This window comes from Nannobrachium achirus (genome assembly GCF_963921795.1).
Source record: "Nannobrachium achirus genome assembly, chromosome: 19".
Lineage (NCBI taxonomy): Eukaryota > Metazoa > Chordata > Actinopteri > Myctophiformes > Myctophidae > Nannobrachium > Nannobrachium achirus.
In genome coordinates this window covers 28,012,277-28,040,255 of record NC_137826.1, presented here as the reverse complement: position 1 = coordinate 28,040,255, position 27,979 = coordinate 28,012,277, and the positions used below count along the sequence as shown (strand labels likewise).

At 43.0% G+C, this 27,979-nt stretch overlaps 1 protein-coding gene across 1 annotated transcript in view; it reads right to left on the bottom strand.

The window, feature by feature from the left end:
- Positions 1-429: 429 nt before the first annotated feature.
- abr (ABR activator of RhoGEF and GTPase) overlaps positions 430-27,979 on the bottom strand; it is a 159,856-nt gene continuing 132,306 nt past the window's right edge. The window contains exons 18-24 of the mRNA XM_080749846.1: positions 6,627-6,686; positions 6,070-6,179; positions 5,840-5,979; positions 4,993-5,127; positions 4,299-4,404; positions 2,876-3,029; positions 430-1,948 (exon numbers count right to left, since the gene is read on the bottom strand). Of these exons, the coding sequence (XP_080605972.1) occupies positions 1,859-1,948; positions 2,876-3,029; positions 4,299-4,404; positions 4,993-5,127; positions 5,840-5,979; positions 6,070-6,179; positions 6,627-6,686 (795 nt within the window). The 3' untranslated portion in view covers positions 430-1,858. The remainder of the gene's footprint in view (positions 1,949-2,875; positions 3,030-4,298; positions 4,405-4,992; positions 5,128-5,839; positions 5,980-6,069; positions 6,180-6,626; positions 6,687-27,979) is intronic.

Sequence of the window (27,979 nt, the reverse complement as noted above, 5' to 3'; positions counted from 1 at the left end):
GTTGAGTCTAGCCTGGCCTGTGCATCAACTGCAACACACACACACACACACACACACACACACACACACACACACACACACACACACACACACACACACACACCTCAGTTCACACGAGTGTGATTTTTTACAGGGTGAGTGGCAGGCAGCAACCAGAAGCCAATGAAGGGAACAGAATGGGGGAGACATACTGTATCATGACATCATTTGGACATTACCAGATATGTACATCTTTGATTAACATAGTTATATGCATATTTCACAACGATTTTATCAGGCTCAATTAAATGTTTAAAAACCCAATACATCTGTGAAGACATGTTTGTAGTTTGTCCTGTGGTGATCTTTATTTCAACAGACCTACCAATGAAAAGAGACAAGGTGACAGTGTTTTGGTACATTTTATTTTACTAAAAAATGGGGGGACAGGGTTCACATTGACATTTAGCCTCGTTATTACAGTATACTGAAATTATTCTCAAAGGAAGTAAAATACAACATTTTTTGATTTTCATTTTAATCTTATATTAAAAATATCAAATATTACTCATCTAGCAGTGCTTATTTTAAGATATGTCGCAGGCTTGATAGCAGAAAGGTTGGCTTTGTATGAAGAGGGATTATTGTTTTCTTGTAAGCCTAGCAAGAAACTACTGTACAAACCTACCTTTGTGTTACCCAGCCTGTTTTGATTGACAAGCTGAACATGCAATGAGGGCAACTACACAAATTATCCCATCGATTATACTGGTGCAGTAAGACATTTTGGAACAGGCCTGCAATGCAATAGCAAGAAAAAAGAAAATCTAATGTTCCATTATACTACTCTGTTTTTTCCATACCCCTCAACGAGTGCTCTCTTTTCTCTAGAAGTGACTTAGAATCAACTGGTAGATGTCCTCGGCTCCAACCATCTATGTGATCGTTTCTGTACAGCTTACCAACCATGGACATGGTGAATAAGAAAGTTTGACTAAAAAAACATCACTACCTGAATAAACAAAAAAAGAAAAAGAAGAACTCCTTAGAGCAATTCTCTAGTTGCACATAACTGTACAGGCACACATAATATATATATTTAAAATAAATAGGGACATTTTGGCCAAGAACTCACTGGGAAGGGCAAGTACTCTGTTGAAAGAGATGATGCCTGCCATGTATTGAGATGGCTTCCTGGTTCCTATAACCCCCCCACAGTTGCTTAAACATACACACATGCTGCATCTGCATCCTCACACATACACAGCCCCCCTCCGTCACATGCACAAAGCCAGCGGTAGAGAGAGAAAACAAAACAAACAAAACTGCTTTTAAACAAAATATTTATAAAATATGTAAATGCCTTTTTTTTTTCTGGAATGCCTCTTGGAACAGCAACGAAAAAAAGTTAAGTTGTGAGCAGGGCCACTCTGGAGGTATTCTCCAGAACACACACGTACACACACACACGTACGTACACACACACACACAGACACACAGACACACACACACACCAGTGGCGACCCTGTGGCAACACACCAGGTTCTGACCTGTTGACCCCCTCACTGAGAACCAGCGTGACCCCAGACGTCGGTCTGTTGGACAGAGAGTCCTGCTCTTCACCTGGATTAGACGTACTGTGGCGCTGAACGCTCTCCACACACAAACATGACACAAGACATGACTAGAGAGGACCTCCGGGGGAGCACCGGGTATGTCCTCCAAACCCCAGCGCGCCTGTAATGTTTGGGTCCGTCTGTCATCTGGGACGGGGGTTGGGACTCGAGGGCTATACAGCGGAGAGAGGGTGGGGGTATTCACGTAGAGTCTCTTTTTCTCTCTCTCTCTCTCTCTCTCATCTCCGGACTCCCTGGGGTGATTAAACATCGGTGGAGAAGTAGAGTGTGTTGCGCTTCAGCTCAGCGAAGGATATGGGAGGATGCTGCAGGTAGTAGAGTAGCACCTGGACCTGAGGGAAGCAGAAACAGCTGAATCAGAACTTGTACATCTTGTGCCAGGTACTTATCGACGAACAAATAATACGTTGCTTGCAGCGTTCTTGAGAATCGCTCATCTAATCAACTTCACACTCGACACTGCACTCTCTTGGGTCCTCAGCAATACAGTGTGAAGTCGATCGGATGAACGGCTCTCAAGACAGGGAATGGACAGACACACATACATACTGAGATTCCCCTTGTTATTCAAAAAAATATTATTAAATGGTGCAAGCTACACTTCAAGAAAACTTGAAATTGGCAGTCTAATAATACGATTTATGGTATGTTTTATTTATTTTACGGTTTCAAAAATAGAAAATGTCTAGTTAGTAAGTTTGATGTTGGCCTTTGTAAGACCAATCTCCAATATATATGTCTACTCAACAGAATTAGGACAAATGAAGCACCCGTGTCCTCAAATGAGATTACATGCAGTATATGAGACTGCGGAAGCATACTTCTATGCTGTTTTGACATTTTGTATACTAAACTAATAAACATTTATTCCTTAAATAAGCCACTATATAAACACTCGGCTTAATAGTAATGGAGAAATATGGCTCCCAGTGTATCATTGCATGGCCATTTATGACGAGTTACTTGAGGTGGTGTTTATGTGGCTCAGAAAAAGACATTTGTGCACAGGAAACTCTCCCGGCAAATCTGAATGGATGTCCAAGAGCCTAAATACAGCTGGGAGAGTAGACCGCAATGACATATGGGTCACCAAGTTGCGTGGGAGTGAAATCAAGCCAGCACAAAAAAGGACTCATGGACAAATATATTTATATTTTCCCCATGTCAAATCCCAGGCCAAAAGATTTTAACGAAACTGCCTAGCAAGGGAAGTCCAGTCTTTCAAGTCACCATCAACCACACATGTACAGTACACACACCTGTGCCATGACGTCGTGTGACCAGATGTCAGAGGCAGATGTGATATGCTGTGTCTTGGCGATCTCTGCCTCTGAGGGCCTGAGCGCAGTGGGGCCAAACACGGTGGCCAGGTTATGGAGGGACATCTTGTTGACGGGTTCCTTTTCAGCCACCCTGCAAGATAAAGAACAACCACCAAGGGTCAGTCAGATAAGCTGCAGGGCAAATACTGGATTGTACATTGCAGTGACCATCTTTCGGTGATGTTTTCTTTCTACACAATTTAGTCACTGCCAACCCACAACGTTGGCCTGGGGAGGGTGTAGACAACCACGTCTCCTTCAATACACAGCCGCTTCTTATCACCTGACAGCGGACAGTTGCACTGGCAGAGCGTAATGTGCGTCGACTCTAGGCTCAAGCTATCTTAGTCCACGTTTAGTCTCACTGACAACACTGTTTACAGAGAGCCTGCAGATAACACACACACAGACATTTCATAATTTTAATATTTATTTCAGAGCAGCTGAAAGTCACTGAAAGAGCTGAAAGAATCACTTAAGCTATGTGCATACTAAATTGCAGTTTGCTCTGTCACTAAATGATAACACTCAAAAACTGTTATGCAATTTAGGTTAATTGGCAAAATTCACAAACTGTCAGCTGTTGACAATAAACAAACAAGAACAACTACAGTATAAAGTGGTTTCTCCTACTTCAACACAAAATGGCACTTTCAATTACTGCTGCTGTCTCAAAATTATTCATCTCCTTCATGACAAGAGTCTTTAGTACTTATTCAAGCTGGGCAAGACCTAGTTATGTGAGTGTCTAAACAGAAGTACTGAAATTTGGCGGAGGTACCGCCCAAGAAAGTTAAACTTTCTTTTTTGTATTCCCTATGCATGAAACCAGTGTCGTGATTGGTCAAAAAAAGAAGGCGTCTGGGGCAAGTGCAAACAACGCCTTATAAACTAGATTGTTACCAAGCTTTTCTCTTCTGGGCTGAGAAAAGGCTGTGAACGAAGCTAGTACTTAGTAGAACACTGTTTTGCAGTGTTATGACCTGCTGCAAAAGTCTTGAAGATTATACATCAAGTCAACAAAAAAAGGATGCTCTATTAAGTACTAAAGACAATTGTTATAAATGGGGTGAATAATTATGAGACTGCAGTAGTCGATGAAAAATTGTATTTTAACTGTGTTTGGGTGCAACCGTAGGTCCCTGCTTCGAAAAACATGAGGTGTATGTCTCACTGCAGTGTGTGTGTTGTGTGTGTTGTGTGTGTGTGTGTGTGTGTGTGTGTGTGTGTGTGTGTGCGTGCGTGCGTGCGTGCGTGCGTGCGTGCGTGCGTGCGTGCGTGCGTGCGTGCACGTGTGTGTGTGTGCACGTGTGTGTGTGCACGTGTGTGTGTGTGCACGTGTGTGTCTGTGTGCACGTGCCTCTTGAGGTGCTCCAGTAGAGAGAGGAAGGTGATGAGGTTGGGGTCGGGCAGAGAACGCAGCAGGTGCATCATGCAGTTCTCCTTGGCTGCTGGGTCTGAGAGGGCTGTGGAGGAGGAGAAACGTCAAGGCAATGAGAGGAAGGCAGGGCGGAGAGAGTTACCGGTATGTCCTAATTATTGTCCTTGTTGGGTGGAAAACGTGCATGTCCAAAATCGTTTGTTTTGTATTCATCATTTTAAAACTAGTGAAAATAGCTGATCTACAAACACACAACGCCTCGTACTGCTGTTTTCACTAGTTTTGAGCGACAGTCTTGTATGATGAAGCTGGGCTTTACTTTACAAAAACGTACACATTTGAAACTTGGAGATACAAGGTTTCTGCCCGACAGTGACGTTATCGTCGTTGTCGAGCGGAAACCTCGTATCTCCAAGTTTCAAATTTGAACGTTCTTTCGCAAAGTAAAGCCCTGCTTCGTCATACAAGGCGGTCGCACAAAACTAGTGAAAACAGCAGATCTTAAGGACACAACGCCTCGTTGTGTGCTTGTAGATCGGCTGTTTTCACTAGTTTAGATCATTTTTAAAATGATAAATGCAAAACAAACGGTTTTGGACATACAGGGTTTCCACCTGACAACGACGTAATGCAAGCATGGTCCAGCAGCTTCCAACAGGGGTCAATGTTTTACCTATGCCCTCCATAAAGGCAGGATAGAGGCGGTCGGTGAGCAGTGGCTCTGGCAGCTCCCTGAAGTACAGCTTCAGAGTTCCTGCTATGGCGTTGATATCCATGTCACTCAACATCACCAGGATGTCTTTGGTATCTACAGTACGTGGCAGGGAGAGGGGGGTGGGGGACAGACAAGAGGACAGAAAATACAATAAATTACTGAGATTTGATATGTTGACACCACAAAAAAAACATGTCTTAAAACTATTACAGTACAGCGCTTGCAGAGACAGTCACACAGCTGCTCTCATATCATTCTGAGTCTTTGGAATAGAATAGAATAGAATAGAATAGAATAGAATAGAATAGTCCCCACTCCTCCTTCACCCATCGGGAGCAATTAGGGGTTAAGAGTCTTGCTCAGGGACAAACATCGACATTGCTGTAGAAAAGTCTGATGTGCAAGCTAGCGCCACAGCCAAACACAGACAGATGCCGACATAGTTCTTCATCACAGATAAAGTAAAAGCAGGGTGGAGTATATAATTATTGGGGGGTCATGGCTGAGGCTAGGAGACACTTTTTAATCAACAATAAAGCCTGAGTTACACCAAGAATAGCAGTCTGTTCTCTGCAACACCAGTGTGCAACTATGTACAAATCAGGTTTAAGCAAAGGAAAGCTGACAGCTGGTGTTCCTCATCTCCCCCATGGCCCCCAGCCAGCCACCCTTTCTCACAATACAGCCATCTCTGCTGAGGTTAGAGGCCTGGTCTAATGGGCCTGTTTGTACGACCTCCAGCTGAGAGGGAGGGAGGTTGGGATATAAAGAAACAAACAAACACAGAAGGTGAGCGTAGTCTTACTGTTGTCGAATGCTGCTTTGAGGGCCTGGATGTCGGTAGCCACCCCTGAAATCCTGTAGATTCCCACCTCATCTATGCCCCTCTTCTCCACCTCCTCAATGCACTGGCGCACTATGTAAGGCACCTTGGATCGCTCTCGCCTGTAGGGGGGGGGGCAGTCATTGTCAATGATCAGCTTCCTCAATACGTTCACAATTAATGACAATTAATTCATAAGGGAATGGGCTTACTTTGTCACCACGTTGATTTTGACTCCAAAAACACCACTCTGTTTTTTGGACGGTGTTCTCTTCAAGCTCAAGTCCCGACTTGTAAACTTCATGGAGAATTCCACTTTGATCTAATGATAAACACACAAGCACCAGGCATCACTCTTAACCACAAGTAAAAATATAATAAGAAAATAAGAAAAGCACAAGCTAAGCATGATATTTACAATGAATGAATGTCTTTATTGCTGACTCATGGTCCACAGAGAACATACAATTTCAAACACATTGTGAACAGTTCCTAAATATCAGAGCAAGTTGGGATCTTAAACATTATCATAATTTATTTTCCATTGGTGAGCTCTAGCACCCATAAACTTGCAGATTGGGTCTTTAACGCTGACGACTCTGCTTTGATCACAGGGTTCATAGCGGGTAGGCTGTGGTTGAATATTTTCGGCTGAGTAAGCTCAATGTAATAAAACCCAACAGTCAACTGCTATCACTGTAGTTTGAGCATAACGTGGAATTGTGGACATGAACAACAATACCAAGCAGACTTGGAGTGAGTGTCTTACCCCATTCATCTCGATTACGTCCACGTGCCAGTTCTTTGACTGTACCGTCTGTGGGTCCAGCTGGAAGAGAGAAAAACATTCAATGTTATTAGTGACCAAATGTGATTCCTTATATAAGGGCATATCAAAGCCTTTATACACTGGTATATTTATGCTTAGAAGGGCATTGCTTAATCAGATTAACACATTCCAACTATTATCATATCGATCATGGATCATGTGCTTATAGCCATGAAGACCTGATTATACTTTGCATGTCACTGTAGCTGCGAGGGTCTGGACAGTTCTGTACAAACTACAATTTGATGTCTGCAGACTCCTTCTACACACGCGCACTACAAATCTGATTGCAAAACAAGTCGAAGAGCTCCTTTGTTTATTGTACCATAGCCCAGCAAGAAAGAAAAAGAAAACAGGCAGGTAGAAAACGGCATGTGAGACCACTCAATAGGAGAAGGACCACAGATGGGGAGTTACAGTACAGTAATGTATATCTATACTATAATTTTGCGAATGTCTGAGTGAGTGTCTGTCTGTCTGTCTGTCTGAGTGAGTGTCTGTCTGTCTGTCTGAAACAGCCTTTCTCCTCAGTGGCTGGAGCAATTGATCTGAAATCGCATCACCATTAGCATATGAACACACCTGACATAACTGTGAAGCCCGTTTGTCACTTTCACAAACCGTATGCTGTATTTTCGCATTTTTATGGTGTATCTATATCTATTTAGCCTACAGTACCTTTTGTGACCACACATGTTAAGGGAGGGGCGCTGTTGTTCAGGCCATGCACAATCACACACAAACCCACACACACACACACACACGGGGGGGGGGGGGGGGGGGGGGGGGGGGGAAGGAGTGTGTGTGTGTGTGTGTGCAGGCGGGCGGGCGGGCGGGTGGGGGGGTGGGGGGGGGGTTCTGGCCCTGTTACAGATGTTGTCCAAAAATTATGCAGATCGGTACACAGTATCTCTGTAGCCGTTAAATGGAACGGGTATTTCTTACATTGATGCTCCTACATATTAGCATGCAAGCACCAGTTAAAGTTACTTTCCATCCCTCATATACTGTATGCACAGTGCACATCCCATAACCCACACACTGCACATCATTTCGGAGCTCATATCTTTGAACGGGTAAGGGCTAGTTGGACAAATTAGACAAAACATAATTATGCATCTTAATCTCCACCCCTACACATTACAGTGGGTCTCAGAAGAAACAAAACACTGTATCTTGCTCCCGGCACCTGTGCCAGGTGCTTCCGTCTTGAAGAGGTCAAGCGTTTTTAGGCCAACAAAACTAAACTGGGGGGAAGGGATGATTAAAAAACAGAGGACACTGCTCTTCCGTTTGCCTCCCTGGTGGAAATTCCCAGACAGGCCTGTCTATATATAAAAGAAAATAGAAGAACGAAGGGGAAAAAAACAATCCTGAAAAAAAGTCCTGGGAACCGCAAAAGAGATGCTTTTTTTCCTACTCCTTTATTAAATTCCCAGGAAATTCAGATCTGATGAGGAGAGCATTAGACCCCTCCCCCTATGGGCAGTATACCCCCCACTAGGCATAGGTTGGTCATGTTTAGCGTTATGTTTGTATATGACTAAAGGCTTATAAAAGCTACAGTACTGTGCGGGTGTGTTGAAGAGCCATTGCATTGCCAGCCAGAGGACTGTGTGAGTGTGTGTCGTGTCCTATGTACCAATCCCTGGCTCCATATACAAAATGACATAAATTATCTACATTGCAACACACAAAAACCCCTCTTTCACACATAATGAAAAAGGCCATTCACCCCACCAAGGCTGAGACGTATATTGCCCCACAGATTAATTTCAATTCACCGAACAAGAATCGCATTGAGTGACCCCAAAGTACATCACATGGAATGTACCTTTAAGTCTCTATATAACTTTTTCTCAACATGGGTCTGTGGACGGCACTGGACGCCAATGGGTCCTTGAGGGTTCCACAGGGGGTCCACCAGCTAAATGATGAATAGTTATGAACCAAATGGACTCTTATGGAATCGTAACTTTGAGATAATACGACATTTGTACTCTCTCACAGTTAAATTAACACAGTGGAGTTTTCTACATAGATTGGTGTTCCAGAGATAATAATTGTATTAATTGAGGATCTACGGTTTTATGCATATCATATACTGGGGGTCCTTGGAACCAGAATTTGCAAATCACTGCTCAAGATCACGTTAAGTATCTACAGTAGCAGAGCCCGCAGCAATCTTTTCTAGTTCTTAACATCAACGTGTCCTCTGGGAGGTGTTATACATCTTGTTGGCCGAGACAGGGCCAGTCTGTTAACATAGAAGTACCATGGACAGTGCTTACGTTTCTTCCTTCCCTGGGGGAGGGCAGTCAGGACAGAATGGCTCGTACTACACTTAACCTTACTGCGTCTCGCAGTCTCAAAGCTCTGTGGACCATAATTCCCCCGAGAGAGGAGGCTCTCTGATGGATGGGAAGTTGTTGATTTTTAAGCACAGTGCTCCAGTGTCTTTAGGTTGCACAGCCTGCTGTGTGCACAGGGGCGTCACAAGGGGGGAAAAGTGGGACTGAGTTACTAGGGCCCAAGGTGGAGGGGCCTTAATTATTTGCCGCGCTGCGAGATTATAGATCTGCTATTTTTTTAAAAGACGTGAAAATGTGTGCAAATCCTTGAATATATGTATTTTTTTTAAGTGAACATTTGTAACTCAATATTTGCTTCTGGGGGGTCGCTGGAACTAAATATTTTGAGATGGGGGTCCGTGGCCAAATACATATAATTGTGGGGGTCCTTCACATGAAAAGGTTTGAGCATCACTGACATAGAAACATAGGTTTAAAAAAAAAAAGAAAAAAGGATTCGAAATATTAAAAGATTTGCACAAATGTTCACGATTTTTCAAAAATAGCGGAACAAGCTTGCAGCGTGGCGCTGTGAGCTTATATATCTGCTATTTTTCAATAGGTAAAGCACAAAATAATGCGTTCCCAGTCTAAATGGGTTAAACCCCCTCCCCCTATGAAGAACGTTCATGGGGGTCCCGCAGTGAATACTTGTACCCAGGGCCCAGAATTTGGTGCGACGCCCCTACTGTGTGTGCTGCACAGAGAGTGGGGCCTCTGGGCCTCTCTGCATGCCGAAGCTCTTCTATCCACAGTTACAGTAGCATTTTTACAGGCTGATTAAGCAGCTGGCCCTATCACAATTACACTGCACAGGTTATGAGTCATGAATACCCAGTCGCACAATGTGCTCACCTTTTATATAGAATAAAATCTAAAAAAAAGGGGTTGCTGACTGAGCACCAGGCCAGCACACTTTTTATTGTCAACATTAGGCTGGCTGGATGTACTCTCATTGAGCGTAATTCATTAGCTCATAAAAAGGCCATTTGGCATCAGTTTAATACACACACGCACGCACGCACGCACACACAGCCACACACACACAGCCACACACACACACAGCCACACACACACACACACACACACACACACACACACATTAAAGACAATTTTCCCAGTAGGGTTTAGGTTTGAGACCAGGTCAGCCTAATCGGCACTAAAGGGCCTTTGCTCAAAGTCTCTGCCAAGAACTGGATGAGTCAGAATCCAACTTCTCAGCCACTCACAATGCACTCAAAAGCACTTTTACCTCTCCACACGTGATTCTGATTTATATACTTATATACTGATTTATATATCGTACAACCCCTTGTACGATGGAGCATAAATTTGGTAATACAGTACTCCATCTCTCTTATTGCCCTCTGCTTATTCATAAATAAAAAAAACAGATTAAAACAAATGGTTCAAATTGGGTTGTAAAAATTAGAAAACCATTACAGGCGCCCATTACTCTCACTGATCCTCTAAAACTTTATCTTCAACAGGGCACCTTTTAATAAAAATGTAACAAAACAAAAACCTGGCTCATTTCTCCGCCCTCCTTCCTTGGGAAACTAGTTGATTTAAGGGATGGACATAACTGCATGGCTGGGGGGGTTAGTTACATACTATGCTGCTGACAAAACCTATTTGAGCAGAAGATAAGGAAAGTAACTATGACTTTGGGGAAGCATCCAGCTGGCAGGATGAGGCTTTAGAGATAAATGTTTCATCCTGAGTGACAGCTCTGGCAGCCAACCAGAAAGAAGAGGGGCAGCAGGTAACTGAACATGGATTATATGCACAAGAGGAAAGAGAAACTAGTGTCACAAGATTGTTTGATAACAATCCAAATATGTTGTGATCAACATCCTAACTTTGAAGGCTCCAGGTTGTGTGTGTGAGCGTGGGTGCATGCGTGTGTGTGTGTGTGTGTGTGTGTGTGTGTGTGTGTGTGTGTGTGTGTGTGTGTGTGTGTGTGTGTGTGTGTGTGTGTGTGTGTGTGTGTGTGTGTGTGAGAGCGTGGGTTAATATGGGTGTGCACGCACTGTCGCATGCTTGTGTGCCCATATGTAATAAAAGATAAAAGCAATACAGGGGCTATAAGAGTCATCCTCAAGCCATGTGGTTTAAATCAGGTTCTGAAAACTCTCTTTGTTGGACTGAGAAGAGTGTCAAGCATATGATTTAGGAAAGGTCCAAAGCACTGCAGCCCGAGGCAGTACACATAATTACTTTATATTATAAATGTAGAGAGCAAATCTCAGTGGTGGTCCACCACTGAGATTTGCTCTCTACATTTATAATATAAAGTAATTATGTCCCACCCAACGCACATATTACCACATAGAGGGAAAAGACAAGGACAGATACCTAATTCTTTTCAGTCAGTACGACACTCAGCCGTATGGGAACTCATTGTTCTTTGAACTGCATCTCCGAGGGATGACAACAGCTGTGTGTGTGTGTGTGTGTGTGTGTGTGTGCGTGCGTGCGTGCGTGCGTGCGTGCGTGCATGCGCGCATGTTTTTCTTTCCATCAGCCTATGTAAAATATCTAAATATGCCACACACAGACACAGATATTATCACATACTATTATGTCTAACTCCTCGCCCTTCTATGCCCAGGAACATCACATCTCAAATATATACAATAATAGATGAAGTATAACTGGACAATTTATGTCTATAAACTGTATAAACAGTGTGGGTGAACTGTGTTGGTTTAACTCCATGAGTAAGGATGAAAGTAAACACTGAGAAACCAAATACTGTTTGTTAGCCTGGCTGTACACAACTCTGTGCCCTGCCTTGGTCGAGCTCCAACAACAGCATAAGCAGATGAGACACGTCATTGCATAGTCTTACAATAGAGACAACGATAATTTACCAAAATATTGCTCACACAGATATTACCTTGTTACATTGCCTATTTATTCCAAAGATAAAAAATATATTGGAAAATAAAAACAGCTGTTCCTGCCCAGTTTCGAACTGAGGACCTTTCGCGTGTTAGGCGAACGTGATAACCACTACACTACAGGAACTGGCTGATCACTATCCTGGCTGACAAGTCTAACAACTGCAACCTAGTATATCTTACCCAGGCCACCCCCCACCACCGATAAGCAACAGACACTCTTTTTTTTGCTCTGCTCTGCCCACAGGAGGCCAAACAGATTACTACACTAAATAATAGGACACATACACACATGTCCGGGCCACCCTAAATACCACACTGGTAGGTTCAGAGGGTTTCACTTTCAAGAGTTAAGCTTGATTTATTTAATTGTTTTCAACTGAAATAATTTAATCAGTTATTTTCAGCGACCAAGATGGTAGATACAGTAGAGAATTTACAGAGTTACATGGTGGTTTTCTTTTACAGAAAGGCCTGCACAGAAAAGGTTAAGTGCTTCAGATACTATACTTCAAGATCAACTGTCCACAAATTATGCTCTTTGTATGTGCAATCATGTGTAAATCCTTGTTTAATCCCATCTCCACACACTTAATTAGATCATTGTGGCTCTACTGGATTTGGGCAGAAATATTCAAGTCGATCTTTTAATATGCCAAATAAAATGTCACTTTAAATTGTCTTTCGCGTTGCACAGCACCTTTTCTCAGTTCTCCAGCTGGTTAACTATTCATACAGTGGCAGAAAGTCATTTTATTAGCATTTTGACAGACCGCTTTAATTACATCCTAGCTCAAACTTCACGCTCTCTGGTTTCAGCGGGATTACATCCTGGGGACTGCATTTTTTTCAGCTAACGGCTTGTGCTTATATTATCTTAACCACTTTCAACCTGACGTCTATTTTGGCATGTGATTATAGGTGAAACATTTTCAAACATTACACAGTATATTGCCCATTTTCACTGTACATCGTCGTACTGTATGAACGGTATGATGAAGTATGAAATAGGGCTGGTTAATTAAACAAATAATATGTTATTTCTTTTACAAATTATCATGTAGGCCTAAGCATAGCGCTTACATCTGCATTCGTAATAGGCAGACTCTTAGTTTATACTACATACTATAGCAACTGATGTCACTGTGATCATGCAACGTATTTTGACTTGGTTGCTATGCGCTTAGTCTTATTTCGAGCCAATCAACAGGGGTTGTGAGCCAGTGGAGAGCTGTGATTTGCATAGTACCAGCCTATTCTAGCATCTCTGGAGGCTGTGGATGAGCTCTTATAGAGTCCACAAACAGCAACATCCAGACATGTTTTACTGGGAGAATTACGTAACATGGCCCTGCCTGCAACCTACATGAGTAAAACAGCTGACGCAACACACGCGCACACACACGCGCACACACACACACACACACACACACACACACACACACACACACACACACACACACACACACACACACACACACACACACACACACACACACACACACACACACACACACACACACACACACACACACAATGACCTGACATGTAGTAGGGAAATCGTGCAATGAACCTCTTAATGTTTTACGCAGCTGAAAACATGAGATCCTGCATCCAGAAAAGCAGCAGAGTATTTTGGAGTATTTACTGTACTCTATCTACTATTATGTAAAACCCCTGAGATTAAGATGCCAAGATAATGTTATTTCCCAAGGATGAATTGTTGTCCCAGCATGCAATTGGCTAAATGAAACACATTCTCACTTTTTCCTGGCTTTATCTGACGTGCCAGCAGTAACAAATCAACAGACCTAAATCTTTAAAAAAAATAAAGTGCCCTCTGATGTCCCTTCATCATACTCTTGGGGTGAACCCCCCTGCCCCGGTCAGCCTTGTGGGAACATTCTGCACTTGCAAGGAAGCTTATTGGCAAACTTTTTTGAACATTATAATTCTAAAGCACCCACAATGTGTACTGTTCACTTTCAAGATACACAGTACATGTATACTGCAGATCATCCATGTAATATTTGTATCCATAAGAAAGCACAATTTCAGTAATAATAGTCTCATTGTCTATTGTAGTATACTAATAGTCTTGATACAAATAATTGATCACATACCTATTATAAACCAAGCCCATGTAATGAATCATGCAAGAGGCCAACATCTTAGAAAACCCAAAGACTAATTAGATGATTCCTACCACCATTATTGCCCCATAGAGATTAAAAGCTGCCACCATGAGGCCTGCTCTTTAGCTGGAGGCAACGTGGCTGAGCCCAGAGGAGAAAGGGTTATTCTGGGGTCTCAACCCGGGAATCTTTTACTGACCCTCTGGCTGTCACACTGAGCTCAATGACCAATCGTGGTAAATATTGTGAGGGGGAGAGACTGAGGGTCAGTAGAGGCCTGTGCCCCCAGCTGTGACAGGCAGAGATTTATGTGCCCTATAAAGAAGGCCATTATGGGGCTGGCTGGCATTTAGGCTCACAGGAGGATGAAATGCTAATACCTCATCTGCACTAATCAACATACTCTACGTGAACGCAGTGAGTTTCTTTTTTAATGTGGGCTAAAATGTGACAGCGGACAAGAAAGATACTGGTGTTATGTGGGATGAGTGAGGAGGCTGATAATGGTTTGTCATACTCTCATTGTTCTTATCACAAAGCTTCTGGAGAAAAAGAAATAGAAACAAAAAAAAAATACCTCCGTTGTTATGACACTAAGGTTTTCATAAATGTTAAATGGTGCAAAGGAGCACTGTTTGTCAAAAGCGCTTTTCAAGGAGTGCATTACATTCACCCATTCACACACACATTCATACACCAATGGCGGAGGAAACCATGCAAGGCACATCGGGAGCAATTAGGGGTTCAGAGTCTTGCTCAAGGACACTGCGACACTAACTCTTGGGGAGCATGGGATAGAACTGGGAACCTCGCGGTTCCCATCCGTCCGCTCTACCGGCCACTCTACCCTTGAGCCACTGCTGCCCCCGATTCATCACTGACACTAAGAACTAAGAAGTAACGTCAAACAAAAGACAGACAACCCATTGTCTAGACAATTGGGTAACCGCTTAATCATCATTATATTACTGGGAAAGAAAGTTAATTACGTCTGGTTCCAACCCAATTAGTCTTCTCAGCCACCCCCATCATGCATCTCATCATGTAGTATCTCTTAATTAAAAGATACGTGCAGTTCTGTGTGCTTGCATTCCCAGGTTCACTCACATGCATCCTATGAATAACAACAATTCACACAGCAGCAGACAAACATGCAATTTAGGGGTGAAGTAATCGATATTTTCTTTCAATGTTTTTAAAAGAGTGAATGAACACATTTCAAGAATAGTAAGAAGAGCAGACATACAAGCTCACAATGTATTAAGATTCGACTTGGTGTGAGCTTGTAGATCAGCTATTTCCACCGCATGACAAAGTATCAAAAAGTGGGTTAGGGTTAGGGTTAGGGTTAGTCTGTTAAGTCCATTTTTTCATTATTAAAATTACCATTGAGGATTTTACAATTTACGAGTGCTTTCTCAACTTCCATCGCCATTTTATACTCAGTTTGCATAAACAATTCACACAATTGTCTTCACTCCTGTCCTCCCATTATAGGTGTTTTGGACAGTAAAGGCAATGTAGACATACAGATACAGTGCTACCATTCACATTTAATGGCATTAAGACTGTTTTTGGAGGAGCGCAAGTGTGCCAAGAGGAGAATTAGGGGCAGATTTCAAGAATCGCCTGGCCTGGTAAGAGGTTGTGGTCAAATGAATACATGCAGAGCAGAGCAAGTTTACACAACATGTTTGTCCATTCAAGATGAATTAAGTAATGAATTAATTCAGCGTCTGGAGTGTGGAAGCATGGCATAAGTTGGGGGTCTATAAATGTGATTAGGGTTAAAGTAGGGAGAGAAAAGAAAAGTAAATGGGCTCTTTGCATCAACATGAATGTACAAAGTGCTTAACACTCACAGATGTACAGATGTCAGTTAGATAGTAATACATTTTGTAGAAAAGTGTGACAGGTCAAAGCTTTTATCATAGCCCAAAACCAAATGTGAGGCCAGTTATGATGGTCCAAAACTAACTGCAGAGCAGGACAAAAACGTAATAGGAAACAGACAAACAGAGAGACTTCCATCTTGATCAAGTTCAGCATCCTCTGCTTGCAGAGCCATACCGTAAAACCTGATCATATCAAACCACTGTCTCGCCTTACCCAGGCGTGCACTGTGCAACAGTAAAGCAAAATGATAGCCTGTGATACATTGTCCTTGTGTGACTGTTCCCTATTAGTTAATCATGAGCAAAGATTATGTACAATTATGCACATAGGACAGAAAGTATGGAATAACAAGAGGCCGGCAACAACGTTTGTCCTTTTCTCCAGCCACTGCATATAGTTTACTGCCCAGTATGTAGTCTGTGCAGTGACAATTAAAGATTGGATGATGCATGCAAATGTGCAAATTAACATAATGAGAATGAGAGAGAGAGAGAGAGAGAGAGAGAGAGAGAGAGAGAGAGAGAGAGAGAGAGAGAGAGAGAGAGAGAACATTGCCCCCAAGGCCTTTGTCATAATTTTAGTTGCACGTGCAGAGCAGTCCAGAGAATTCCTAAGAATCACATGCACACATCCTCTTCTGAGGCTCCTTACAGAAATACCATCTGCTGTAGAAAAATAGGACCTCCTTTCATACTCCACTGCGTGGTTCTTAACCCAGCAGTCCTGCAACTAATATGTTGCCTAGATTTACACAGCAGAGCCACAGTGTGTGTGTGTGTGTGTGTGTGTGTATGTGTATGTGTATGTGTATGTGTATGTGTGTGTGTGTGTGTGTGTGTGTGTGTGTGTGTGTGTGTGTGTGTGTGTGTGTGTGTGTTCCTGAACATAAGTCAGCTAAAGGCCAGCTCATGTTTTGAGGAATACCCTAAGCTCCATGAGTTTTTGTCTAGCAACATATTTGTTCCATACTAACTAAGACAAACCCTGTTTTACAGACACCACTGTAATGCTGATGTTCTGCATACAGCCTTATGTGAAATGCTGAGCCAAGTGGATGTCATATGGCTGAATAATATGCATACAGACATAAATAGACACACTAAATCCTTTTAAATCCTTGGCTATAGCTGCAAAATACATTTTCTTGGACACAAAAAATTACTAACTAACTAAAAATGTAGTACTCTAAATAATAACTCTTATTTAATCTTCTGAGATGGAAGATAAACAAAGCAATATGGCCAATATCCGTTCAGTGGGATTCCTCTGGAAGGGGTAACTAACTTAATTTGTCAATTAATTAGTGTGGGAGGGGAAGCCAGTAGTGGGGGAAATGATATTAGGGCAGCAGTGTTCTTGTTTCTGATGGAGCACGGCATTACCATAAATGAGCAGTAGGGGGAAGCATTCTGCTCTCCTCTGACTGCCAGCTGTAGCAGCCAGCTGTAACCTTAGTACTCTCTTCACTCCCTGGCTTTAATTTGAGGAAATTGAAAAAGGCAGATGGGAATGGAGGATTAATTAGGGTTGAAGAAATGAGGGGGAGAAATGTGACAGTGAGGACAATATCAATGAAAGAGGTGGAAGCAGCATTAAGTCAGAATGTAGACCAATTCACCATAGCCTTTAACAGTGCCCAGTGAGTGAGGGCTGAAAGCATTTTTCACCTAAACATGTTCTGCTGTCCACAGTGGCTGTCAGTGACACACACAAAACAACCCTTTCATCGCCATTGAAATCTATCGATCTGCAGTTTCTGCACAGATGGGATGCACATGTCACAAGGGCTATATAAATTATAGAACACAATCAATAGACCCATCAGACCAGAACAATACTCAACTCTCTGTTGAAAGAGAGGGTAAGTGCACGCGGGGTGAACAGGAGCGAATGAAAGAGACACAGAGTGAAACAGATGGCAGTGAATAAGAAAGACCATCATGGGGCAAAGAATGCCGAGCAAAGAAGAGAGACAGCGTGCACATATGCGGTTATGTGTGTATAAGTGCGTGTGTGAGCTTGACACCTTTTGTCTGAGCAGCTTGCTGCGGACGCGTCCCCATAGCTTGGCTCCGGTGTTGGTGTGTCTCCTGAGAACGGGGGTCTGTGGACCACTGTGAGGTTGGTTCTGGTCCACGCAGCACTGCTGCTCCAGACGCTCACAAACCGAGTTCAAGTTCACATCTGGCACCAGGAGCGTCGTCATCACTGATATACCTCTGAGCTGTCAGCCCCCCACCCTCTCACCAAACGCAAGGTGGAGGAAGTATGCCGCTTAGAAAGGAAGACGAATATGTTGCCCCGCGCCACCTTTCACGTATCACCGAGCCAGGTAATACTCACGAAACAAATGAACAAGCACAAGAGGTGGCAATTTCGGTTGTAAATTGGAAGGGGAAAAAAGTCTGACGCGATAGAAGCTCTTTACTTCAAAAGGGTAAAATGTAAAAAAAAGAGGAGATAATAGAAGCGAGAAAAGTATGATGGGGTTTTCTTTCAGTCCAAGATAAGATAGAGTCCTGCCATGGTTCCCTTAGTAAGGCTGATAGAATTCCACGCTGGTGTATCTCTGTGGGATGGAGAGATCCTTCCTCAGTCAGCTGCTAACATCTCTTCTCCTCGCGATCTGATTTCCAGAACAGTGGAACACAGACACGGAGCTGTGAGGGCACTAGAGAGAGAGAGAGAGCGCAAGAGGGAGGGAGTGAGAGGGAGCGAGCCGGAGGGAGGGAACGCGAGGCAGAAAGTGAGAGCGGGGGAAGTGAATGGGCCATCGCTATAATGGAGGGAGCCCCGCTCCCCTCCTCCAGATGTGATGGACACACCTCTGAGACGGAGAGAAAGAATGAAGGAAGTAGGGGGACAGGGAGAGAGGGATGGGAGAAGGATGGCACCCATGGGCAATGCTACAGTACGCTGAGCAGTCAGTAAGAAGGAATGTAAAACAGAGAACACAGAGAGAAGGAGAGAGACAGGCTACAAGTGATGACTAAACCTGCATCACATCATTGCTCATTGCATTAACCCTGTCAACCTTTCCTCACTGCCAGGCAGGTCATCGTTTAAAGAGTGTTTGTTGAGGACTGAGCAGAGAAAAAGCAAAAAGATGTGGTCAAATTAGCAATACATCGGTCAATTCTGCCAAACAAACACACATTCAGCAAAATAAACATCCAAAAAGTTGTGGATGAAGCACCAATGAAAATATGGTTTTACAGCTAATTTGTAGGAATGTACAACCCAAAAGATATCTATAATAATAATAATCTTTATTGTCCCCGAAGGGATATTTGTCTTCACAAATCTATCTATGGCACTGATGGACACATCATCTGACACTCCTCACATGTCTTGACAGAAGTGTTAATATATCCATTCATAACTCAGAGTGTACAAATGTAATGGACCCATAGACACTGAGGATTTTACAGAGAGTGCATTATCTTTCCACCCCGTCTTCCACTCTTCTCTCTCTCTCTCTGTCTCTCATCTGTGAGCCTGTTGCCATGCATTTTGCACAGATGACTTCTCTTTGCCATGCTTTCACAGTTCTCTGATTTTCCCTGTCCTCCTCCCCATTATGGAAGACATAGCAGCGGGAACGCTCAGTGTGAAGTGTCCACAGGGGCACAAAGGCTCTCACACACACACGCACAGCACACACACGCACGCACGCACACACAGAGAGTTTTTCCACCACAGCGGTTAACCCTTTCCCCTCAACTGTCCAATCTCATTGGGGAAATCATACAAGGATGTACTCGCCGTGCACGCGCCACACACACACACACACACACACACACACACACACACACACACACACACACACACACACACACACACACACACACACACACACACACACACACACACACACACACACACACACACACACACACACACACACACACACACACACGAAAGTCAATGGCCATCTTTATTCAGCAGGACAATTTGGCGCCGTCCTCTCTTAAAAGCCACATTTCTCTGTTTAATGGATGGTCACGGGCAGGACGGTCTGTGTATTCCTTTCATTTTCCATCTCTCTCCATCCATGGCTCATCCATTTATATTAGTGGAAGTGTGTCTCTCTTTCTCACACACACACACACGTGCACGCACGCACGCACGTACGCACGCAGACGATGCATTCACCTGTGTTGCTGAACAATACCTGTAGGTGTGATTCACCACCACTATCTACTGGCAAGTATACTGGTGGCTACATGAATGCAAGGTGATTCATTTGAGGATGGGAATACACAGAAGGGCCAACACAATCAACTTCTATTTAGTTGAACCTCCATGTGGTCCTAAGAGTGACCTAACTAAGGGTCGATGCATACTCCACTTTTAGTGACAAATTTATTTCGGTTCGGTTCGGTTCGGGGAGTCACAAAATCTCGGCAGCACCGAACAGCCGAATTATATCCGCCTTGGAACCTCTGAATGACACCATATTATAGACAGAGCCGAACCGAAATAAATTCAGCTCTAAAAGTAGAGTAACGGTTCAGTTGAGTGACAAGGAGAACAACCAAGCAGTACTTTTGAAGTCACACAACAAATTCTAAAGTGTATTACACACACACTGAGAATATATACTGTACAGTATTGGACACATGGCGTGACCAGAAGATATGAAACATGGAACAGAACAGAATGAGTAGGAACACAACAGATGCATCTTGTATCATGTTGCACGTCAGTCTATCTGTTAAAGTAGTTGATGGCCATTGGCCATGGCGTCAAGTGCATCAGTGTGTGCTTACACAGACGAGAGTGAATCAACACATGTACTAACTGGGTCAAGCAGACAAATGTCAGCCCTATAATCATATCATATACAGTACATGAATAATTGGGATGTCAATATTGATGCTCTCAAAATGAGAAGTTGATAAATGAAAAAAAAAGAGGATTCACAACATCATCGCAAAGCCAAATGGAATGTCACTATGTCTCTGAGATGCACCTTAGGACCAGATAGACAGCGTGACATTAGTCTCCCAAGACAGATAGGTTGGCTCCCACTACTGTACAAACGCTTCTAATTGACAGTCTCTACTTCGAGAGCGCTGACATTATGCTGAAAAATTGGGGGCTACGGATGGAAAATGGCATTCTTCCTAAATCCAGTGTATTTACATGAAATTGTATGTTTGTGTTCATTAGGTCGCAGTTAACAATGAAAACCGGCACATCTTGTCCGTATCTTGTCCGTAACGCCTCAATGTTTATAGCTGCTGACCTGTTGTGACATCACATTGTTGTGAAATCACATTGTTGTGCAATTACCTCATCAAAGATCAAACCCTGTATATCCATAAATGGAAACGACTGGATCATCACCTAGATCTCCATATATGGAGCTGACCTCTATATCTTATTCCCAGATGATGCCCTGTTAGGGCAACCACACTAATAGAATTGTTTTTATGCCCATCAATATTAAGCCCATATCTGGGAACGCCCATTCAATAGAATCCCTTTTATGCCATCAATATTAAGTCCATATCTGGGAATGCTCATATGGACATAGTGTGTCAGTTTAACTAGTGTGGTTGCCGCGACACGAGTCACACTTGCAAATTAATTACGTCCTTGTCCCTTTTATGCCCTTATATGGAGATCCCTGTCCTCTACATCTGATTCCCAGATGATGCCCAGTTAGGGCAACCACACTAATAGAATCCCTTTTATGCCCAACAATATTAAGCCCATATCTAGGAATTCTCATACAATAGAATCCCTTTTATGCCATATTAAGTCCATATCTGGGAATGCCCATATATGGACATATTGTGTCAGTTTAACCAGTGTGGTTGCCGCAACACAAGTCACACTTGCAAATTAATCACATCCTTGTCCCTTTTATGCCCATATATGGAGAGCCCTAGGCGTCTTACTGGTATGCACTGTCCCTCTCAAATAAATGTATAAATAAAATAACTAAGCGGCTGACACACACATCATTTCCCCACATTGGTTTCCCATTTGCATTTGAAAACAGTCGTGATTGGTCAAATACCCTTCCGGTCTGAAGAGCAGGTGACTGCTTACAGACTTTCTGTATCATTCAAAGACTGTAGTCTGGCATGAGAGACTAGCATGACGTCATCGTTAGCCGTAACAGCCGGTGTGTTTTATAACAGTGCATGAGTATTCTGTGGTGGTGATAAAGACGTGGACAGATAGTAAACTCCCCCATTATCTCAGAATGGGAATGACTTGTCTGTGTCTGCCTGCTATGACTGATAGTGGAGGACTGTGTGTGTGTGTGTGTGTGTGTGTGTGTGTGGGTGTGTGTGGTGGGGGTGCAAGACCTCTCAGCCAACCTCAGTGTATTTTTAAACTCTTGGGGAGGGTAAGCATGAGACATGCGCGCTCCATGCGTCACTTCTTGGAAGGAATGTCTGGGAAAAGCATGTTTTGAGGACGATAAAAAAACGGATAAAGGGAGCCAGTGGATATTTTGGGGGTGGGTCGGCTAAGGGAGGAGGTAAATACAGAGAAAGTTTATAATAAAAGAATCCTGTGGACGGCTCTGTTTTCTACAAAGTCTTGTTGACTTCTGTAAAAGGTTGACTATCGTCATGTACGTACGTAAGAATTGCTGGAGTGGGAATTTCCCCTTTTGTAAGTAGAGCCGGAATCATCACTCTTTGCCTGTCCAATATAGCCAACCTACAAGCTACTGCTGTAACTGTATGAAGTCAAAACCTATTTGATACAGTAGGTTAGGTTAGATTATAGTATTGTCCAAAAATACTGTGTTGTAGACATTTTATGAGTATTACCTGAAAAGACCAAAGCTATGATGCCTTACTGATTTCTTATTGATGTTCCAACTTCCAATGAGCCATCTGGTTCAAAGCCGGGGAGGCCTGCAGCATCAGACCATTCAAGAGACAGTTGTCAACAGTTCTCTCTTCTAATGGCGATTTCAGGGTTAAGTCTTGTTATTTAGCTCCCTGAATCACCTCCCTACATCATGTGACATCTGTGTCTTTTGTCTGTTTTAGGCAATGTTCAGCACAGACACAAAAGAACGTCTTGGTGAGTAGGATTCCATAAGGAGAGGTCGTCTAAAGTCCAACACATCAGTCACAACACATCACATCACTGACATCACATCACATAGTAGTACACATGTGATGCACATGTTCTCCTCCACACACACACACACACACACACACACACACATGAACGCAAGCAAGCATGCCTACACAGGGGCGTCACAAGGGGGGAAAAGTGGGACCGAGTTACTAGGGCCCAAAGTTACTAAGGCCTTAATTATTTAGCTATTAGCAGATATACAAGCTCACAGTAGCCGCGCTGAGAGCTTGTAGATCTGCTATTTATGAAAAGTCATGTTCACCGACCTGGCCCGGTCGGAGATCTAGCGACCTGGTCGGTGATTTTGCAGCCCGGTTGGTAGATTTAGCGACCGGTCGGTAGATTTAGCGACCCGGTCGGTGAAAACTACCGACCAGGTTGCGACCAGGTTGGAGGTCGCTAAATGATCTCGCTCCTACTGTAAATGTGTGCAAATCTTTGAATATATGTATTTTTTAAGCGAACATTTGTAACAAAAATTTTGCTTCTGGGGGGTCCCTGAAACTAAATATTTTGAGATGGGGGTCCGTGGCCAAATACATATAATTTTGGGGGTCCTTCACATGAAAAGGTTTGAGCACCACTGACATCGAAACATAGGTTTTTCAAAAAACCTTAGAAGGATTTGAAATATTCAAAGACTTCCCCTCAACTTCCCCAAATTTTCATATAGCAGATCTACAAGCTTGCAGCGCGATATACAAGCTGTGAGCTTGTATATCTGCTATTTTTCATTAGTTAAAGCACAAAATAATGAATCCTTGTACCCAGCCCAGGGCCCAGAATTTGGTGTGACACCCCTGTGCATACAGCCAGGCCTCCACTCAGCCTCTATACATTGTAGTGTTAGCTCATGACTTATTTATGGAGTAAATGACAGGCCTGTGCACACGTGGGCACGCTAACCTTGTTAGCATCGAGGGTTCACGCCACTCCACACACATTAAACAGGGCCTGGTGGTTCTGCACAGACAGCCTGGCCGCACGTCAACCAAGCCCCATGGTTTTACTCTGAAAGTCACATTTAAATACCATATAATGAAAGGACAGCACTCTGCCATGATAATGTTTGCCTCTGTAGTTTTGGGACCAAAATGTTTTTTCGGCTCCCTGTTTTTTTTTTTTACTGTGCCAAGCTTTTGTTGGCTGAGGTATGGCTAAGTATGAGAAAAGAGCAACATTGCGCACTAATTATGAACAAAGGCCACTTTCACTTAGACATAAAGGTTAGACCACAAATAAAGGCTATGGAATAAATCGTGAACGTGTACATCCTTTAGTTTGTGAGATAGGAGATCGTAAAACAAGTTACGAAAATAATACATTTATTTATTTCGTTTTGTATAAATGTCACCGTATAAAATCTAATTTTATGATTTTATACTGTGACATTTATACTAAATGTAATAAATAAATATATATGTTAGAATTTACACACACACACACACACACACACACACACACACACACACACACACACACACACACAAACCTAAAGATGTGAAAGTATATGATGCGTCTATGGATGCCTATGCTCTGACATCAGGACCAGGCTTTCCTCTTAATTATACATGTGCTGGGTGGCACAGCCCCTCATAAAGCTGCTCCATATGACCTCACAAAAAGTGGGGGAAGGGAGAGTGTGTGTGTCCCGGTTTCCAATTTGGACCTTTCTTTGGCACTTCATTCAGGTGATCGAGCGATTTTTCAACACAGCATGCTTCAGCACAAGAATGACAACCTGGACTTTCTCCAACAGTGAGAGATTCATTGATAATCAATTTAATGATAGCACCTTTAAAACACGGATATGGAGAGATTGATTGAATATAGAACTAACTAATGAGTTAAATTGAGTGATTGAATATTTTATTAGGCAGAAATGCAGAACAGCACGAGTACAGTGAGTCACATTTTTACTGTGGGTGGATGTTACCAGATCGTGGTTTACGCTCCCTCTAGTATTGTGGCTGTGGGTGTCGTTAATTTTTTTTAGGTATTTAGTCAGATATGCTGGACTGGTATTGGGGGCATTGAGGACAGATTCACATTGACTATTCTGAAGGCCAATACCGTTTTTAATTGTCTTCTACCCCGAGCCATCCTACTGTAGGCTAGCACATTTCTAGGAAAGAGGTCTGGGTCATGGGCTCCAGGTAAACAGATCTGTGGTTCTGGGACATCCTAGCTCTCTGGAAACATCTTGATTTGTATTCTATTCGACCTTCACTGTATTCCCACTGTGTAAGACACACAGCCACTGTTCCTGTTTGTATAGATGAATGTATGTCTGTCTGTACAATTTTAATTGGTCTCCGGTGTCGTTGCGCATTAGCAGCAAATTAACTATGAACTCCATGCTCATAAAATACAGTAAAAGAACCAACTATGTGTAAATCCTATTGACTGGGTTGGGTAATTTCATTAAATAATTTACTGTCAACCATTAAGTACTCTCACAGAAGCTTTCAAAATATGTGTGGAATTTTAGTTCATTTTAGTTGTTCATTACATTACCCTCTGCTAAATAACCTCTGTGTATCATTAATTGACCAATCAATCTCCTATGGCAGCAAAGGGGTCATAATTACTCTCTGTTCTCCACAGGGGGCTTTGCATCATGTACAGTACAGTACTGTGGCAAACTAAAAATCCCCTTTTCCACCAACATTAGTACATACAGTATGAGTTATTTTAGTGGGGGAAACCCTACTGAAAATAGACAATTGACTCCTTTCTTGTTGCCAGAAGACAAGTATGCCTTTCCTTCTTTTTGAGTGGTGGTCTCACCGTCTCCTAAGAGTGACTTTGTCCGTATGTTACAAGCTATGTTACTATGTTTGTCTGTAGCATGAGCGGCAATACCGCTGGTGACCAGTGGCAGGCCTGGGTGACCATGGGGTGCTGTTGAGCAGGCCAGGCACTTTTCCGGGTGTGTTACATTCAATATCAAGAATATACCCCTCATAATGGCATAACTCTTGAATCTCTCTCAAAGCATCATACCAGAAAATGGGTACAAATTTGCACGTCTACCTCGTTGTCATGTTTCCAACCCTCGAATATCATAGATAGATGAACCCTATAAGTACCTGTGACAACTGCAGAGTAATTTGTCCCGTGAATCAAAGCTGATTGTAACCTTTCCCACATAAACAAAGACAGACGTTAAGTGGGTGCTCTTGTTTTTTCCCGGGGAAAGGAGCTTTAGACAACAGTATTTGTAGGTGCGTGTGTGTATTTCCATTAGACTAATAGACAGTAACTCATCAGTATGTGGAAGCACAATAAACCTCACCTCACTGTGAGCTGGGACAAAGATGACAATATTAATGATCAAATCTAACATACGGGGTAAGATACTTACTAGATTACTCAGAGAATAGCAAGGAGCTGTGTGTGTGTGTGTGTGTGTGTGTGTGTGTGTGTGTGTGTGTGTGTGTGTGTGTGTGTGTGTGTGTGCGTGTACACACACCTGAGGCCTATAATTGCCTGCCATGACAGCAGGTTGACACTGATAGCCAATGTGAATAATATGATCAGCTTTTATAGAACCTGCCTCTATAAGTATCTTTACAAGATGCCCCCCAACACACACGTCATACACACACACACTCTCTCAATCTCAGCCATCGTTACAGAGGGTGTTGGGGTGTGGCTGCTGAGCTGTCTACAGTCGCAATGAGGGGGAGAGGGGAAGAGAGAGAGAGAGAGAGAGAGAGAGAGAGAGAGAGAGAGAGAGAGAGAAATGGGGGGGAGGGAAGGAGGGATGGTGCATGGGGGGGTTGATCTAGGCCTTCAGGATACAGTGGTAATATGCCAAATTGGGGGTGAGGCAGAGTAGTTTAGGGGGGTCCTCGAGGATGCTCTATGGCTTATCCCTGCTTCTCTTTTATGTGAGCGGCTGGGGGCATCTCCCTCCGATTAACCACTCCATCACTTATTAAAATGCTCTCAGAAACAAAAGGCAAGAGAGAGCAGGCGAGCGAGCGAGCGAGAGCAAAGGAGAGAAAGAAGGCGAGAAAGGCAGCAAGGGAGAAATCTAGGAGCTGGTATCCTTAACATGTAGCTCTGTGTGCTACAGGGTGTTTTGTTAGGGAGAACACTATGCCATGTTGATGCGTGATTTGTGTCCTTTTTTTCACATGAGGGAAAGGCTTTTTCAATCATGAGTCACGACAGGCAAGTTTATTTGTAGAGCACATTTTATACACAACGGTTATTGACAGAGTTGGCATACGACAGCATTTAACTACTTAGGACCTACAGTGCGTACTTCAAACGATCTACAAGCTCACCTCAAATCACGAAACAACGTGTTGTGAGCTTGTAGATCTGTTACTTTTACTATTGATCCCTCTGTTGTACCTTTGTCTAGCTTCAACGGGCACAAATCTGTCTTTCAATAGGAATCCACCTCTATAGGCATCAATAAAAAATACTGAGAAATCTCAAACTTGATACAGCGAGAAAAATAGGAAGCAGAACGTAGGAAGAAGGGCAGAGTGATGCAAGAGCCATGGTTACAGAGGTAACACTGCAGGCTAAGCATGATAAAATAAAAAATGAACTCCATTCAAATAATCGAGTCATTGTGAGCTGAGGCTCCTCCATTCATATAACGTGTGTACACAGTAAATTCCTGGGTTCATTTAACTCAGCCCCCAATGGACCTCCATTTTGTTAAAGTAACAATTTATGCCCCATTGTATAGCTTGTAGTACAGTGGTGCCGCACAAAAATAGAGTCACGAATCTCACGATGTGAGCTTGCAGGTCTGTTATTCTCGCTAATCTTGCAAATGTGTGAAAAATCTTTTAAAGCGTTTGCTTATATTCATTGACATGCTCAAAATAGGGATGCCACGTTGAAAGTGGTTAACAGTG